Source organism: Morone saxatilis, unplaced genomic scaffold, assembly GCF_004916995.1.
Source record: "Morone saxatilis isolate NCDOM2014 unplaced genomic scaffold, NCSU_SB_2.0 Contig17, whole genome shotgun sequence".
Lineage (NCBI taxonomy): Eukaryota > Metazoa > Chordata > Actinopteri > Moronidae > Morone > Morone saxatilis.
This window is the reverse complement of record NW_023339729.1, coordinates 22411774-22427419: the sequence shown is the minus strand read 5'-3', so window position 1 is coordinate 22427419 and position 15646 is coordinate 22411774. Positions and strand designations below refer to the sequence as shown.

At 39.2% G+C, this 15646-nt stretch overlaps 2 protein-coding genes across 2 annotated transcripts in view; both read right to left on the bottom strand.

The window, feature by feature from the left end:
• Positions 1 to 3840, bottom strand: part of trim2a (tripartite motif containing 2a) — a 29176-nt gene extending 25336 nt beyond the window's left edge. The window contains exons 1-2 of the mRNA XM_035660763.1: positions 3649 to 3840; positions 2937 to 3036 (exon numbers count right to left, since the gene is read on the bottom strand). The gene's annotated coding sequence lies outside the window, so the exon portion shown is untranslated. The remainder of the gene's footprint in view (positions 1 to 2936; positions 3037 to 3648) is intronic.
• A 5478-nt stretch (positions 3841 to 9318) lies between these two features.
• Positions 9319 to 15646, bottom strand: part of fhdc1 (FH2 domain containing 1) — a 12926-nt gene continuing 6598 nt past the window's right edge. The window contains 7 exon segments of the mRNA XM_035660093.1: positions 9319 to 9573; positions 9575 to 11395; positions 11617 to 11781; positions 11964 to 12081; positions 12832 to 12902; positions 13874 to 13981; positions 14730 to 14800. Coding sequence (XP_035515986.1) covers positions 9319 to 9573; positions 9575 to 11395; positions 11617 to 11781; positions 11964 to 12081; positions 12832 to 12902; positions 13874 to 13981; positions 14730 to 14800 — 2609 coding nt within the window.

Here is a 15646-nt window from a genome sequence, read left to right as displayed (position 1 = left end):
GAAATGTCTACAGTTGAGTTCATTGATCAACAAACTCAACTGTAGACATTTCTAGTTCTAGTTACCAAGTTGTAGACATATAAGTTATTTTAATTAGTTAAAACATGCACTGTGACAGGCACATAATAGCTTCACTGAATTTCACTGTACCAGAGAGTTGCAGTCAGATACTGAAATGTTTGTACTGTTTTGTTGAACTTGACTTTGTTTATATTTTCTTACATCATCTTGTCATTTTTATATTTTGTAGTTATAATCCTTGCAAGAGCAAATCAAGATGATTTTATGTGATTTGTGTGACTTAGTTAGACTTTGAATACATTTAGGATATTTCCTCTTTGTCTTTTTGAGGTTTTGCGTAATTGTGCTGTTTTGTGCAGTACTTGGTCACATTCACAAGTCTTTTCACCATTTCTAGTCACAACTGAAGTGGGATGTTTGGCCTTGACCTTGATCTTTACCTCTTACCACTTGAGCCAGGTTATCTGTCCACACCCCCCCTCCTGTTTCCAGTCTTTGTGCTAAAATAAGATAACCTACTGCTGGCTGTGGCCTATAATATATAACACACAAATATAATCCCATCTAATTCTTCCAAAAATGGCCAACTTTAACTTTAAGTAAATGCACCTATTGCACTGCATCTCTGACAACAGATGCAAAGTAACTTTAAAGAATACTATATACATCTACTATAAACAAAAAAACATTAAAATAATTGTAATTAAATGTTTAAATTAACAAAACAGGGAATATTTGTACGCAACACCAGCTCTGTTCCTGATGGGACATCCCAGCACAGTAGTAACTGTGGTTTCCAGTCAGGCCCCTCCCTTCCTATGAGGGAGGATGTTGCCATGACAACTTTACATTATGCAGCACCCCATGAAAGAGTCTTTTCAGATTAAAAAAAGGAAAGAAAAGAAAGACAGAAACAAGTTATTTGCATTCCTTTTCCATTAAAGATTTTGTGTGATAGAAAAAAGGCGGTATGAGGTTTATTGTTTGCTGTGTGTCGGAGGAGGGGGAGGGGGTTGATCTCGATGCATCTGAAGGCCTCACAACTATTTTAGAAAACTAATGCACTGTGTGTGTGTGCGGCAGTCAAAGGGCAGCTGCTTAACATGCAGCGCACAGTCACAGGCTCTCTGCAAAGATTTCTGTTCGTTTCAGCATCCCACCTCTGTTTTATTTTAATTTAAAATAACTAAACAGGTGCAATAACAGCTTAAAAATTCAAACTTCAAGTACATTCAGACAGCATATAGTATTGATCCACGGCAGCTGGGCGCGTTAGTTTTGAGAATTAAACACAAACATAATGAGGCTGGCTGTAAAAACTCAAATATTCATGATCAAACTTTGGATTTAATGGGGGGGGGGGTCCATAATAGTGTTCTGAGCCTTGAGTGATTTCAGATGTCTTTAGTCCTTATAGACCAGGTCAAGCTAATTCTTTGCAGAGTTTTAAGGACAAAACCAGAAGATTCAGACCAGAGATTTATATAATTTCATCCTGCACTGGTCACAGCTGCCTGCACCTGCTGCTGTCATTAGTCCAGTAGAGCATGGCGGGATTAGGAGAGAGTCCTGTGAATGGCTGCTGAATAATTGACCAACTTCTTTTGTCTCATTCATGCTGTTTTGATTGGACATATGTTGGGGACTAAATTGCAATGAAAGTTTGATGTGGAAATGGTAATTATGGGGCTTTTCTGGAGTGAAACTGCTGTCAAATGTGCAGTGTCGTCTAATTCAAGCTGCTGCACAGTAACCAGGAGTTTCTCTGATATCTACAAAGCGAGAGTGCAGTTATGAGCTATCACCATGGTAAAGCAGCAAATATACTGTCAATGTACAGTGATGAAGGATTTGAAGCAACATGAAATCACAATCTTTCTGCTATATAAAGAGGTCGATAACTGTACATTTACTCAAGCACTGAACTTAAGTACAAGTTTCAGGTACTTCCTGTTTTATACAACTTTATACCATTTCAGAGGCAAATATTGTACTTTACTTTACAAAGCCTCACTTACTAATTACTTTGCAGATTCGGATTGTCAATCCAAATATAAATCAACTAATATGATATAATTATGATATATTTTTTACAGGTAAAGCTACCCAGGCATATAAAGTAACATGTACAGTAAGTTAAATTAGCTTTACCTTTACCAGCTTGAAGCAATGTACACATGTGGACATTCTGCATAATGACAACTTTTACTTTTGGTATTTTAAGTATATTTTGATGCCAATACTTTTTTTTCTAAGTAATATTTTATATGTAAGACTTAACTTGTAACAGAGTATTTTTACACTGTAGTATTGCAACTCTCCTCTTTCATCACTGGATATTTGTATAGGACTTTTTTTTAAATGGGGCCTTGACTCAGAGATTGGCTACTACAGAAGCTTTTTAACTCTTAAGAATAATTGCTATGTCTAAAAGAACCTTTTAAAAAATCCAATAGAAGAACATCAGTATAAAATAAATCATCTAAATTTAGCATTTAATCTTTAGAAGGTGTACTGGCTCTTATAGGAGCTGAGCTTGAATGTTTTGCTAAAGTGCATTTTTTTTTTTTTAACTAATGATTATTCTTGATGATTATTTTCTTGAATAACTGATTTCTGTCTTCAAATTTTTTTGTATTATAGATATAGACATAGAAAAGCAGAAAATTCTCACCTTTGTGCAGCTGCAACCAGACAATGTTTGTCATTATTTCTTGAAAAATGATCATTTGAATATTGCAATAGTAGCTGATTGATGTTCTGTTGAGCAACTATATGTTATAACACTCATGCCAGCTCTTACCAAGCTATTTAAAGGAACAGACTTCAGCATTATACTGTAACCTAAAATGTAAAAGCAGTGTCCAAACAGGAAAGGGAAGCAGTTTATCACATTAATACAGAGTGTGCCTCACCCCATGTCTACTTCCTCCACTTTTCTCTCGCCTCGCCTCTCTGCGTCTGTGAGGTCAGCTCAGTAGCTTGACTTTGACCATGTGTTCATGTCATGTAGATCTAAAGACAGAAGGAAGAAGTCGACTTCAGCATCACCCACATTGCCAAAGCTTTTCTCTCAAACACACTGACAAATAATGATTCCCAAGCATTTCAAAGTGTATATTTTTTTATTTAATGATTTTTTTTTACTGTATACTCTGGACACAAATAGGCAGTTGTATTTAGATTGGCTGCTAATCTCAGTGGTCCTCTGTTGATGTCACACTGATAATCCCCTTGTAGCTGTAGTAGAAATGAGATCCCAGCCTGCTGGTAATGTGCTGTGGAGGCTGTAGATGTGGCTGTGGATATACTGTATTTGTTAAAGGTCAGAATGATTCAGTGAAGAGAATCAGCAGTGACGTTGTGTCCTTTAAAGTAACTGGGAGTAAACCATTTCTGAAGAGTGAACTCACATGAACTCAAGACTGCATGAGAAAACATTGCGATTAAAATGTCACAGACTAATGTTTGGGTGCATATATTAATTTTACTTGATGTCAGAGAGAATCGGCTGCAATTATGCAAACATTCAGCATTGGAGGATTTGAGATTCAGCATTAAAAGACAAGTGCTTTTGATTTGCCGGAGTACATGTGCACTGAAAATGGCTCAGATGTTGTGACTCACTCTTACTAGGCATGGTGTTGCTGAGACCTCCTTCCTGTCCAGGTTGTTGTCTTATCCCCTCTGTCGGCTTCATGACGCACTTTAGTGGGTAAACATCCTTGAGCCGCTCTCTTATCCATCAAAAAAATCCCAAACTATGACACAAGAGACCTTTTCTCTACTAGCTGTGGATGAAATGTAACAATAAAAAGACCCGTCACTACCTCCTGCTGCAGTGTCAGAGTGAAAGTAAAGATCCTGCTTCAGGTGTTAGGTTGAGCTGCAGGATAAGGAGGGATTGAGAGGAGCATAATCCCTCACACATGGCTACAGCAACTTTAAACGTGCCAAGTCACGAGCATCTTGACATCTCATGCCATTCAATGCACAGCCCATAGCCTCTACCATATAGGCCTGAATATACCTGTCTTTTTGTCCATTATGGCAGTGGTTCCCAACCCCTTTTATATCACTGAGTAAAGTGACGACCCCCGACTGATTGACATACTTTATATTGAACTGATAAACTGTACAATTAATCCAAATAGTAAACACAATGACTGCAGGAAGTTTGTGTAATATTACCTGTGAATATTGCATCAGAGATGAGTTTTCCTGATATTTGTAGGACCTTTTTATAAAATTCTCTGTCAGTATTATGTTTGTTTTTAACAATCATCATACCAATCAATCATACCTAATAGACTTCTTTTTTGACAAATTCATTGTTTTCTTCTCCATGACACTTGGCCATTGTTCTATTAGGCCTTTGGTCGCTTTAACTCACATTTAAAATGAACACTCACATTTCTAATGCAGGATGAGACCAGAGTAAAAGCTCTGTGAATATAGCATACAAATAAGTTTTTTTTCACCCTCAGTGGAACGGCTTGATTGCTTGTAACAGAAACTAATAACTGTCGAGTTACAAACAAGAAGGCCTTGCACCCCTGTGTGAAGCTTTGGCGACCCCTAGTGGGGGTCCTGAGGCCCAGGTTGGGAACCACTGCATTAAGGTAATAATTTATTTCTAATACATCCAAATATATGCAGCAATTATTATCAAATAAAAAAGCTGAACAGTTTCTTTGCTTTGAGTAAGAAAGCATGTGTTCCTTGAGGTTAACTCTCCCATTCATATAGTTTACAGTCTCTTGGGAGCTCTCAACAGAAAAAAACTGTGGAATAAGAACAGCTGTGCTCAGATTTCAGTCTGGTGCAAATTACTGAATGGTCAAATGTTCACTGTTGTTGACTCAAATGAAAACACATCTGTTACATCTGAGCATCAAACCATCGATTATATTATGAGACTTAATCTGGTGTCATAAATTCAAAATCAAAACATTCCCATCGACATGGCTAATCAACACCACATAAAGGAAAATGGCAAAACAGCAGAAGGCTGATGATCCTGATGAGGACTGCTGATACTCTGGAGATACTCTGCTGCACTCTAGTGGTTTACAGGCTGAAGTGGGACTTTTACAGTCTGCGTGTTTACTGATAAAAGTGTTGTGTACTCTTTTGCTACCAAGAGGGTTTTACTATAAATAACTGTACAACTGATTTACGTCAATATTAGTTAATACTCTTAGTAATACTCTTCAGTTATTTTACAAAAAATATACTGAATATATTCACGACTAATTCAAATAATCAGTTTAAAGAAACACCAAGAATCAGTTTTGAGTTTACACAGCAACATGTGATTTTTATTTATTTCTCAGATGTCATCATCAGAAATATAAACTGCAGTAACGTCACAATTTGCAGCCCTGTGGTCTAGTGATCAGAGATCATCATTTGCTCAACATAGTGATCAGTCTTTTCTTTTTCATTGTGAGACTTCTGATTGTAAAAGACCAAGCAGAGCAAGCACCTATTTGCCTCAGGTGTGAAAACTACAGCAGACACGTCAAGATTCTCATCACAAAGTTAAAAAAAAAACTCCTTTTCCAGTGTACAAAAGACATTGTTGGGGAAATTAATGCCAGAACAAGACACATTTAATCATTTGGTGAAAGATAATTTAAGTGTGTACATAGTGTACGACTAGAGAATCAACATTTCTGCAGGTAATCATTAAAAAAAAGCCAAAAAAGATTCACTATAAATAATATAAAAGCCACATACTGGGAGCCGGTTTGTGTAGAGCGACATGAAACAACACCAGTTTTAGGCTTTTTCTAGAAGTTGTAACGTGATCAAAGTTTGCATATGGCATTTACCTTTTAGGTTTACAGGGCTTTTAGTAAGTAATTGTAATTGATGTTTTGTTACTACGGCAACCACTCCATTACAAGGAAGTTGTTTTGAAAAGGGCAAGTAAGTATTCAAATTCCACAGCAGCTCTACTGCTGTAAGCCAGTCAGATGTAATGTAAAGGCCATCCATTGTAATGCTCGAGGCTGTTAAAAAGGTGGCAGCAGGGGGCATTGTGGGATACACAAAGGAGGACAGACAGAGTGCAGAAGATTGGGACTACTTGTATAAATTGTGTCCACGTTGGGAGAATAGTATCTCAGCTGTAGCAAGTTGCAAAATAAATCCAAATCCAATCTAAATGTAAACAAACACTGATTCCTCAACTAAATGTTGTACGGAGACATTTTTCTACATTCAAACCAAGAGACAGTTATTTGTGTTAAAGACACATTTGTCCTTGGATTCTTTGTTCATAAGGTTTATAAATTACAAAACTGCAAACTGAGTAAATCATTTTGAACAATCTTTGTGATTGTTTGTTTACAGGAGGTTATACTTTAAAAGACTTTGAATTGCGTTGACAATCTTAACTCAAGGTCCAGAGCTTTCAGTCGCGAATCAGTCGGACCTTTCACACTGAAATTAAAGATATCTTCATTTTAGGTTGAATGTAAGCGAGATTTCATGAGCTGTAGCAATCCCAGTCCCAAAGTGACTATTTTAAAGCTGAAGTAGCTGATAAATTGATTCATCAACAAGCAGAATTTAACAATCAAATAATAATGTGAGTAATTTTCCATGCAAAAATGGCAGAAATTCTCTGGTACAGCTTCTAAAATGTGTTTAGAAAACCAGCAAAAGTTCTTCAATGATCGAATATTTGATATCTTCCATCAAAACAAGCATTTTGAGCTTTGTGATGGGCCTTTTTCATCTATATGGACTTCAATGATTAACCAAGACCAACATCCATCATTAGTTACTTTACTTGAAAAAAAGGGTTTTCTAAATTTAGGTTACATGCAGACCACACACACGGTGGTAAGTCACACTGGGCCTTTTGTGTCATCGGTTCATCAACTTCATTTGCATGACAGGGAACAGGAAGACACCCACAGCATGTCACATGCCACATGACACTGTCAGGGGCTCTCAACACAGAAGATATGGATGTTTGGACCATTTTTTTTACATATCTGTGCACTCACATACTTCACTCTCTTACCCTTCATTACTTAATGCTATGTAAACATATTGATAGTCAGAAAAATACTATGTCTTTACATTATGTACAAAGTGAATCACTAACCAGCAGTTCAGTGTGATGGAATGTAGGAAAAGTTTCTACCATCCTTTGACAATCAAGGAGTCTCTACTGGTGGTGGATCGGCTACATTAAGCTTTAAGGCAATGCACTGTCGTGGGTGTTGTTGCCATGAAGGCAATGGCACAATGCAGTTTGAAAGGCAAGTGGTGTGAAATGGTCAAAAGGGCTGAATTTAGCTCCAGTTTGGGCCTTTTCATTACCGTTATATTCGAGTCACAGAGCTAAGCATCTGTTTATAAGAAATAATAATAATAATAATAATAATCAGTCATCTTTGAAAAGCAGAGGCGGATGTTTAAAACACTCACTGGTGTTTTACAGACTCTTCTAACCATCTAGACAACATGATAAAAAAGACTTTTAACCTATCCAGGTAGCCGGAAATTATATTATTCTTTGCTCATTTTGTACAGCACAAGAAACATAAGAAAATGCCAGTTCTTTTGTATTAAAATAAACAACAATATAATTTCATAACATTAATATGGACAAATATAACTGATAATAAAACAAATTTTGTTTCACATTGTACAAACTTGGAAAACATTTCCAGCTAAAATGCTTGAGAAATGGGTAAAAATCTTTTATTATAAATGGACTGCATGTATTCCATTATTGTATTATTGGACAACAGACTATTGTTTTCAAAGAAACAAATTAGCCAAGAAATTACATGTGTGTTATTTTAAATTTTTTAATTTGTTTTTTAATATTTATATTGTTCTTGTGCTATACAAAATGAGCGTGGTCTTATATCATTTCCGGCTACCTGCATCTGAAATATAGTCGCTACTTGGTAAATACCTTCAAAACTGCAGAAATCTTTGTTAAAAAATCTTCTGGTATTTATTTTCCAGAATAACAGACCCTTAGCTCTGTGACTTAAACCTAATGGCAATACACAAGAGGCACAAACCGGGGGCTACAGTTGGCTGAATTATGACCAGTTAGGGAAATTGTTGCAATTTAACCTTGTTAAGAAAAGTGCAGGCCTAGAGAAAATATGAAATGACTACATTCACAGTAGACAAATTAGACCAGACTGTCAAAATAATCACATGCCTGATGATCATTTCAGTGTTTCAGACGCGTTCAACGCTTTTCTCTCCAAGCATTAGCATTAATCGTGTGTTAGCCTACAGTATACGTGAAACATTTCCTACGTGCACGTCTACCCCATGACATTATGGAGGAGTTCTAACACATTTACAAACTACTGATACATAGGTACAATAAGTACCAAAGTTGGTATACACTGGCTTATAATCTGTGACTTTATATATTGTAGTAATATTAACATACCAGGAATTTGTAAAAAGTGGCATTGCAGTTTAAAACCAATTTATCTTCATCATGCAGAGAAAAATGAACATATTCTACGTTTTCTGCTGGTACAAGGCCACTGCGATCTTTTTGAGGTAACAAGCAAAGGAACCAAAAAGCAAATGGAGCGATATACAACAGGAGGATGCAACAAAACTAAAAGACACCGTAACAGCAGCAAGTTAAGGTACAACAAATCTTGTAACCCTGAATGAAAAAGACACTGAAACTCAGTCTCAAATTGTCAGAGCTAATTAGCAGCATCATATAGTCAGTAGTGTTCAACATCAACATCATCACAGACACTAGCATATACAGTACAGTACATAGACAGCTAAGCAGGCAAAGAGGCTCCTGTGTAAAAACACCAATTTGCCATTTCATTTGTCGGTTTAAGTAATAACCCCCCCAGGGAAAAATAGGAAGTTGTGAAAACAAGAGCTTTTTGTATGGACCAAAAAAGAAACACACCCGTGACAGTTCCATTGCATCTTGCTCTTTGCAATCATAAACCTGAATACAGAGTCAGCTACTGAAGGAACCTTAACAAGGTGACATAGCTGAAGGTTTTTTTTTTTTTTTTCAGATTCCTGTTTTTGATGATATGAGAGGATACATCTGCACTGTAGATTTGGAAAGAAGAGCAAATATTCAATTTACATTAAATCTCCAGGTGAGAAAAAGTCCTCTCCTTTCTACTCTAGGTTTGTTTTATTCCAGGTTCGTTTAGAACTTCCTGCTGGATATCACCAAGCCCTCTAGACTGGATGGACCTTTCCAGAAAAGAATATTAGTTTTACGAATATCTCACGTGTTTGAGGTGCGGGGGAGTCTCACGCGGTAGGCACTGCGATGCCGCTTTCAACACTAAACACCCGTCGCAAGGTTTGGCCCTTGTGCCGCTCCTCGCTAGTTTGAACTGTGGGTGACAACCTGTTCTGCTTCACAGGGTTTGTCGAGCTAGAAGCCGAGGGCTGCGAGATTGGGGTGGAGGGGACCCGGACGGGGTGCTCAGCTCCTTCTTGACCCCTGGAAGTCGAAGCTACAGTGCTGCGAGCAAAGCGGGGGACACCGGAAGTGTTTTTTTATGCTGAGTGTGTGGAGAGCTGCTGTTCTCAGAGGAAAGCTCCCAGCCTGAGCCCTGACCTGAGCCTGAGCCTGAGCCTGAGCCTGAGCTTGGGCTTGTGCCAGGGCTCTCATGGTGGAGCGGCACATCTTCTCCTCAGGTGCAGGCTTGGGGATGTTCCTCAGAGGTTTGGCGCTCGGCTTGTGGATGGAAGCTTTTTTTGGGGTTGAGTCACGTGCCCATCTTGAAATGCCGCCTGTGAGGCCGCTTCCCTTCTGAACCTTCGACTCATCAGGAGGCAGACTGGAGTGTCGAAGCGGTCTTGTGGTCTTCTCGCTCCTTCCCCTCGCCGGGGTGCTCTGGTCTCGAAGAGGCCGGCGTGACTCTCCACTGTCATGCACCTCTGCTTTTTTGCTGCTACCTGTCCTTGCAAGCTTGCTAATGGGCACGACTTTGCGCATGCCCTGGCTCTCGTTGCTGGTCAGCGTTCGCACGCTGCGACCTCCACTAGATTTGGTCGCTTTGTTAGCTTTGCTCTTTGTCTGAGCTGGTTTTCTGCTGATTTTCTGAGCCTCTTTCTCCACAACTTGTTTTCCCTCAGCAGTGTCACAGCTCTCTGTGTCCCACTCCTCTGTGGTAGGAGACGGAGTCATGGATGCTGTGTCTACAGATTTTGGCGCCGAAAGCTCATTTGTTGAAACAGACTGATCGTTGGGAGACATAGACTCCAAATTAGAGGACAGAGAGCTTGGATCTTGCTGGCTCTCCTGGTCTTTGCTGCACTCAGTCATTCTGAAAAGTCCCTCTTTGGTTAAAGACGAGCTTTCAACCTCAGAGTAATCCAAAGTGACGGAACAGTCTGTTTCTGTGCAGTCTAGTATATAAAACATTGGTTTCTTATTAGATACAGAGGTGTCTAGTGGGAGGGGTGTATCACAGGTTGTTGATGAAACTGTGCTGTTGTCCTCTTCTTCTTTCTCTGGAGAGACGTCAGTCTGTGTAGGAGTATCTATTTTACCTTCCCAGGCTGCTTTGGGATCTGCTCTTCTTTCTAAAACTCTATCATGTAGGAGGTTGTCCAGACTTATGGGTGGTGACGGTCTCTCTCTTTCCAAATCAGTCACTACGACATCCCCCTCGTTGACAAAGTGCATATGATTACTGTTATTGTTTGGACTAGGAAGGTCAAAAGCTTGAGGACCTCGAACTAAAGTGTGCTTCTCCACACTAACATTCATGTGGCCGGTAACTGTGGGGGTTGGAAGATGAGCAGGCTTCTGAAAGACACAAAAGGAATGAGGCAGAGCGCTGCCCTCTGACACAGATGAGTAAATATTGTTGTTGTATGGATCATTATCATTTAGCCCAGAGGAGGAAAACTTGGCCAGTGGGCTGATGGGCTCAGTTTCAGCATGGGGAGACGTCACCTGCCTGTCACAGCCCAGCTCACGGTTGTCGTCCTGGGCCGAGATCCAGGGGGTCGTCTTACGTTGCATGATGCGGCCTGGCCGAGGTAGGCTGTTAAACTTGGAATAGTCTGTGGGATTCCCAGTTCCTCCAAATAGTTCAAGGTATCCTTGGAGTTCTCGGTCTGCTATGGAGGTCATGGTGTGACGGTGGCGGCGGGCGCTGGCAGAACGTCCCAGCGGGCTATGTGGACTCTGAGACCTCTGCTGGAAGAAGTCCAGAAGCCCTTCCTTGGTGAGCATCTCCACGTCGTTCTCGCTGCTGCTCCGACCAAATACGCTGCTCTGATCCGCACCCGACCAAGCAAAGCGCTTTTCCTCCAACTCTCTTAGACGACGCTGTCTGGCTGCTTCCTTCAACTCGCGATCCGTGTTGTCCTGAGAAAAAGGGGAAGGAGGAAGAAGTGTTTAGAGGCAGGCAGGAAGGAATACAAACCAATAATACAATACTATCAAATCAGATTAGAAGAAATTAACATTTCACGCATCCTTTTACCTCTTAATTTACTTAATGGATATTTCCCAGTTATTTCAACATGGGTCTTAATTTCAATGTAGAAGTTGTAATAAACCAGAATGATCCGTTTACTAAAACTGACCTTGACAGCTTTCTTGAACTTGATGCAGAAATCTTGAAAGATGCGGAAGCACTCATCAAGCTTAAAGGTGTCCTTGTCTTCGCAAAAGAAATCGATGAGGGCGTTTCCCTCTTTACGCAGATCCAGCCTGCGTCTCTTCAGGTCCTGAAGTGTCTGTGCTGAACTCTAGGACAGGACATCGGGCACACACATTTTTTAATCTATAAAATGTTATACACTTTTATGGGTGTCATTGTCTATGGTACTTGAGTCAGCAGTGCCAGAAATGTACATTGGCCTGGATCCAACTTTCTGTATGTGTGTCTGTGTATATAATGTATTATGTAACTACAGTACTGCGGCTTCACCTGCAAAAAGGGCTCCAGCTGCTGCAGTAGCTCCTGGTCTCCTTGAACCTTCTCCTCCAGGGATTTAATCCGAACGTATAAGGAGGAAAACTCCACCTCGATGTTTTCTACTGAGATTCTACATGAAAACATTACAGCAGAAAGGAAATGTGCTTAAATATTTTTTTTTAGATTAAATACATAATAATCATATTACGGACATCAAATTGTCCTGATAACGCTGCTTAGCGGGATAATATTTGACAGCATTTTGCTAAATGCACTGTGAGACTGTCAGCTATTAAAGGTGAAGATAGGACCGCTGTGAGAAAATGTGTTCACATATCCTGAGGGAGGGAGGGAGGGAGGGGTGGTCTTGGCTCTCTCTGCTGCAGAAGCTGTACTGACTTCACACAGAGATGACCTTGTGAAGCTGACAGCCTGACAGCCACCAGCATCACACACACTGCATTCTGAAAATGACTCTCAAAGTACTGCACTTAAGTTAGATGTCAGCCTGCGTAATGAGGCTGGATGTTACTGTCAATTCAGCAGTACATAAAAATGTTAGAACCTCAGGTTTGAACAAATGGTTGTTCACACTTCTGGTCATTTACAGAACACAGAAATAAAAGATAAAAGAAGTACATACTCAACATTTATTTATAACAACGGTATTATGGAATAGTAAATGTTGGCGTTACTGGTGTTATTACAGTGTTGTTAAAGCATGAACCTGGTACAATAATGTGATTTATGTAGCACTGGCTTTTGAACAATGCTACAAACTACCTGTTTTCAGTGAACTGAGTGATCGATCACTCTCTTTGGGGCAAAACTGGTAAGACTACGTTTACAACTTTGTCTAAAAATGTCAGTAACAGTTTACCTGGATGCACTCTGGACATCATGAAGTTTCTCTGGAAACTTGAGCAGCTTCTCATCTTTTTTCTTTGCCTCCTGTGTGGAGAAACACATCATGCAATTTGCATCTGAATTTTTGTTACCGTGCACAATAAAGTGGCATCATTGCAGTGACAAGGACTACTCTTTGTTTGGTTATGTAAGCGCTTGGCCAACGTCTCTTGGCTCTCTTCTGTTCCCTGTCACCATCTGCTGTCCACCTGCCCTCCTGTAGTCTTAGTATTTGGATGCTGTTTACATACGCACCACTGCTGTGAAAGATTTATATAAAACTAACTCAATGGCTGTCTCTTTTTTCATGTTGGACTGAAATATGTTATTTAGATTTTTATTTCATATATTTAAAGTTTTGTGTGATTTAACTGTAGTAATCATGATCCACCACAGACTTTCCATAGTACAGTACATTCCTGCTGTTTAGTGTATCTCATAGGTACAGTGCACAGTCACTACATTAACTTCTTAATGGGTGAAAACTGTGCCATATAGATATATTAATTGCTTTAACGAGAATCTTTCTTTATCATTTTTACTCTTATATAAAAGTATATACAGAGGAGGATTTGACTTGGTGCAACACAATAAATAACCCTACAACAAACAGTAGCTGTGATTTCAACATTCAATTTGATGCTGACATTGTATTGAGAGAAGTTGATTTAGCTCTAAATTGCCCCACTTTCCAGTGTTGTACTGGGTTATAAAAAGTAGTACATGTATGAAAGCTGCAGTAGGAAACATTTATGAAAATAACTTTTTGTCATATATCCTGACAATAGTACATGAGACAGATAATCTGTTAAAAAAACTGGTTCCTCTGGCTCCTCCTAGTGCGCCTAATGGCATTTGCAAGAACACACCAGGCCTGAACAAAAACAACCAATCAGAGCCAAGAAAGATACAGTGAAAATTTCAGCAAATATGAATTGTTATTTTCATATAAGTTACCTACTGCAGCTTTAATTGTAGGATATGCATCCTATTGTATTACTGGAACCTTCACTAACCATGGCGACAAAGTGCAGCAGGTTCATTCCTGGCTTGTTGGCCTTGGTGTCAGCCAATGAGAGGAGGGATGACAGCTTGAACCCCACAGCGTTGCCTGCGTAGCCACCCTGACAGCCACAGAGAGACAAATGAAAGATCCCACAGAAAAATGTCAAAATGTTACAAAGATAAGATGGAGATATTCTGAAATCCAATTCCATGAAAAGACAAAAACCAACAATGACCTGATCTACAAACAAATATAGCCTAAGTAGCCAAAGCCTGATATAGCTTATTCCTCTGTGTTGTGGACCACTATTGGTGTCCAAAAAGGAATCATTTTAAGAAATACGCTTATTTGCATTTTTGGTGGGATTAACACAAGAAGATCGATACCACTCTTTTAGAGCAAGGAACCAGTTAGCTTAGTTTAGCATAAAAACTGTAAACGGGGGAAACAACTAGCCTGGCTCTGTCTGAAGATAGAAAAATCAGACCTCAACACCACAACAAAATAAACAAACTAGATACAAAATGTTAATTACTTTCAACCTTTGGACAGAGCCGGGCTAGCTGTTTCCCCCGGTTTTCAGTCTTTATGCTAAGCTAAGCTAAACCAAATGCACTAATTACTCCTGTTAAAGTAATAATTGCCAAAAACTACAGAGCTCAGCTCGCTGAAGAAATAACTTAAATGACAATATATCTGTGATGTGTTTTTAAAAATCTATGTCTTCAGAAGGAGTGAATAGACACAAAAAAAAACAGATTGTTTTTTTTTAGAGAATATATGAACTAAAGTGAGCCTAATCATTTCAACCAGACAGGACAGGAGAGTGGTATTAATGTATTAAGTGAATGTAAGTTTAGACTCACAGCGTTCATGATGTTTCCGGCCTGCAGCACCAGATGCAGAATGGCATGAAGCTCCTCGCAGCTCATCAGCTCTATAGGATGAGATCAATATAAACTCAATTAGAGAATCCCGAGCAGATACCATCATTGCATTACAAAGTACTTCACTCTCATTTACCAGCACTACACAGAACCACTATCAGCTCTAATGACGGCTGATAGGAAGTTAACTGAAACTCCTTTTTTGCATTTTACCAACAGTGAGGGCAAATGTTAAATACTGTTGAAAGTTTTCATTAAATGGTGTCATTAAAAGTTCGACTTAATTCATCCCTTGCAGCGTTTAACTGATAGCTCTGCAATGCAGTGAAAAGGTCAGAGTACTGTAGAAGACGGTTTAAGAAAACTCCAATAAAGCCCAGAGAGGCAAGTGTGACTCAGCTAAAATGACACAGGCTCAAGTGATGGTTGCAAAAAAAAACATAGTTTGTAATATTTTTCACAGTTCGTTGGTCTGTTCATAAACACCCAGAATATGTTTGAGGATATAAATAGAGGTACGTGTGCTCGCTGTGTGTGTTATTTTACTGTAAATTACACATTCAGCAGCACATGTCAGTGCCGTGGCTCTAGGGATGGGATGCATTCATGTCCCCACTCAGGGTAAAGTATTACAACTCTTGTGAAACTTTTCATCTAGTTCCATCATCTGGTCAAAAGGTCCAATATTAGTAGAGCTGTACTTCATGCTAATTATTTTAGCATGCTAATATGTTATATCTGCATATTATTATTTTCCATGACCATGTTGGCATGCTATCATTTGAGCATTTAGCTAAAGCATCACTGTAAGTACAGCCTCACTAAGTACAGCCTCACTAAGTTATTATTATTATTATTATTATTATTCTGCAGCAGCTTAGCATGATTGACAAAAT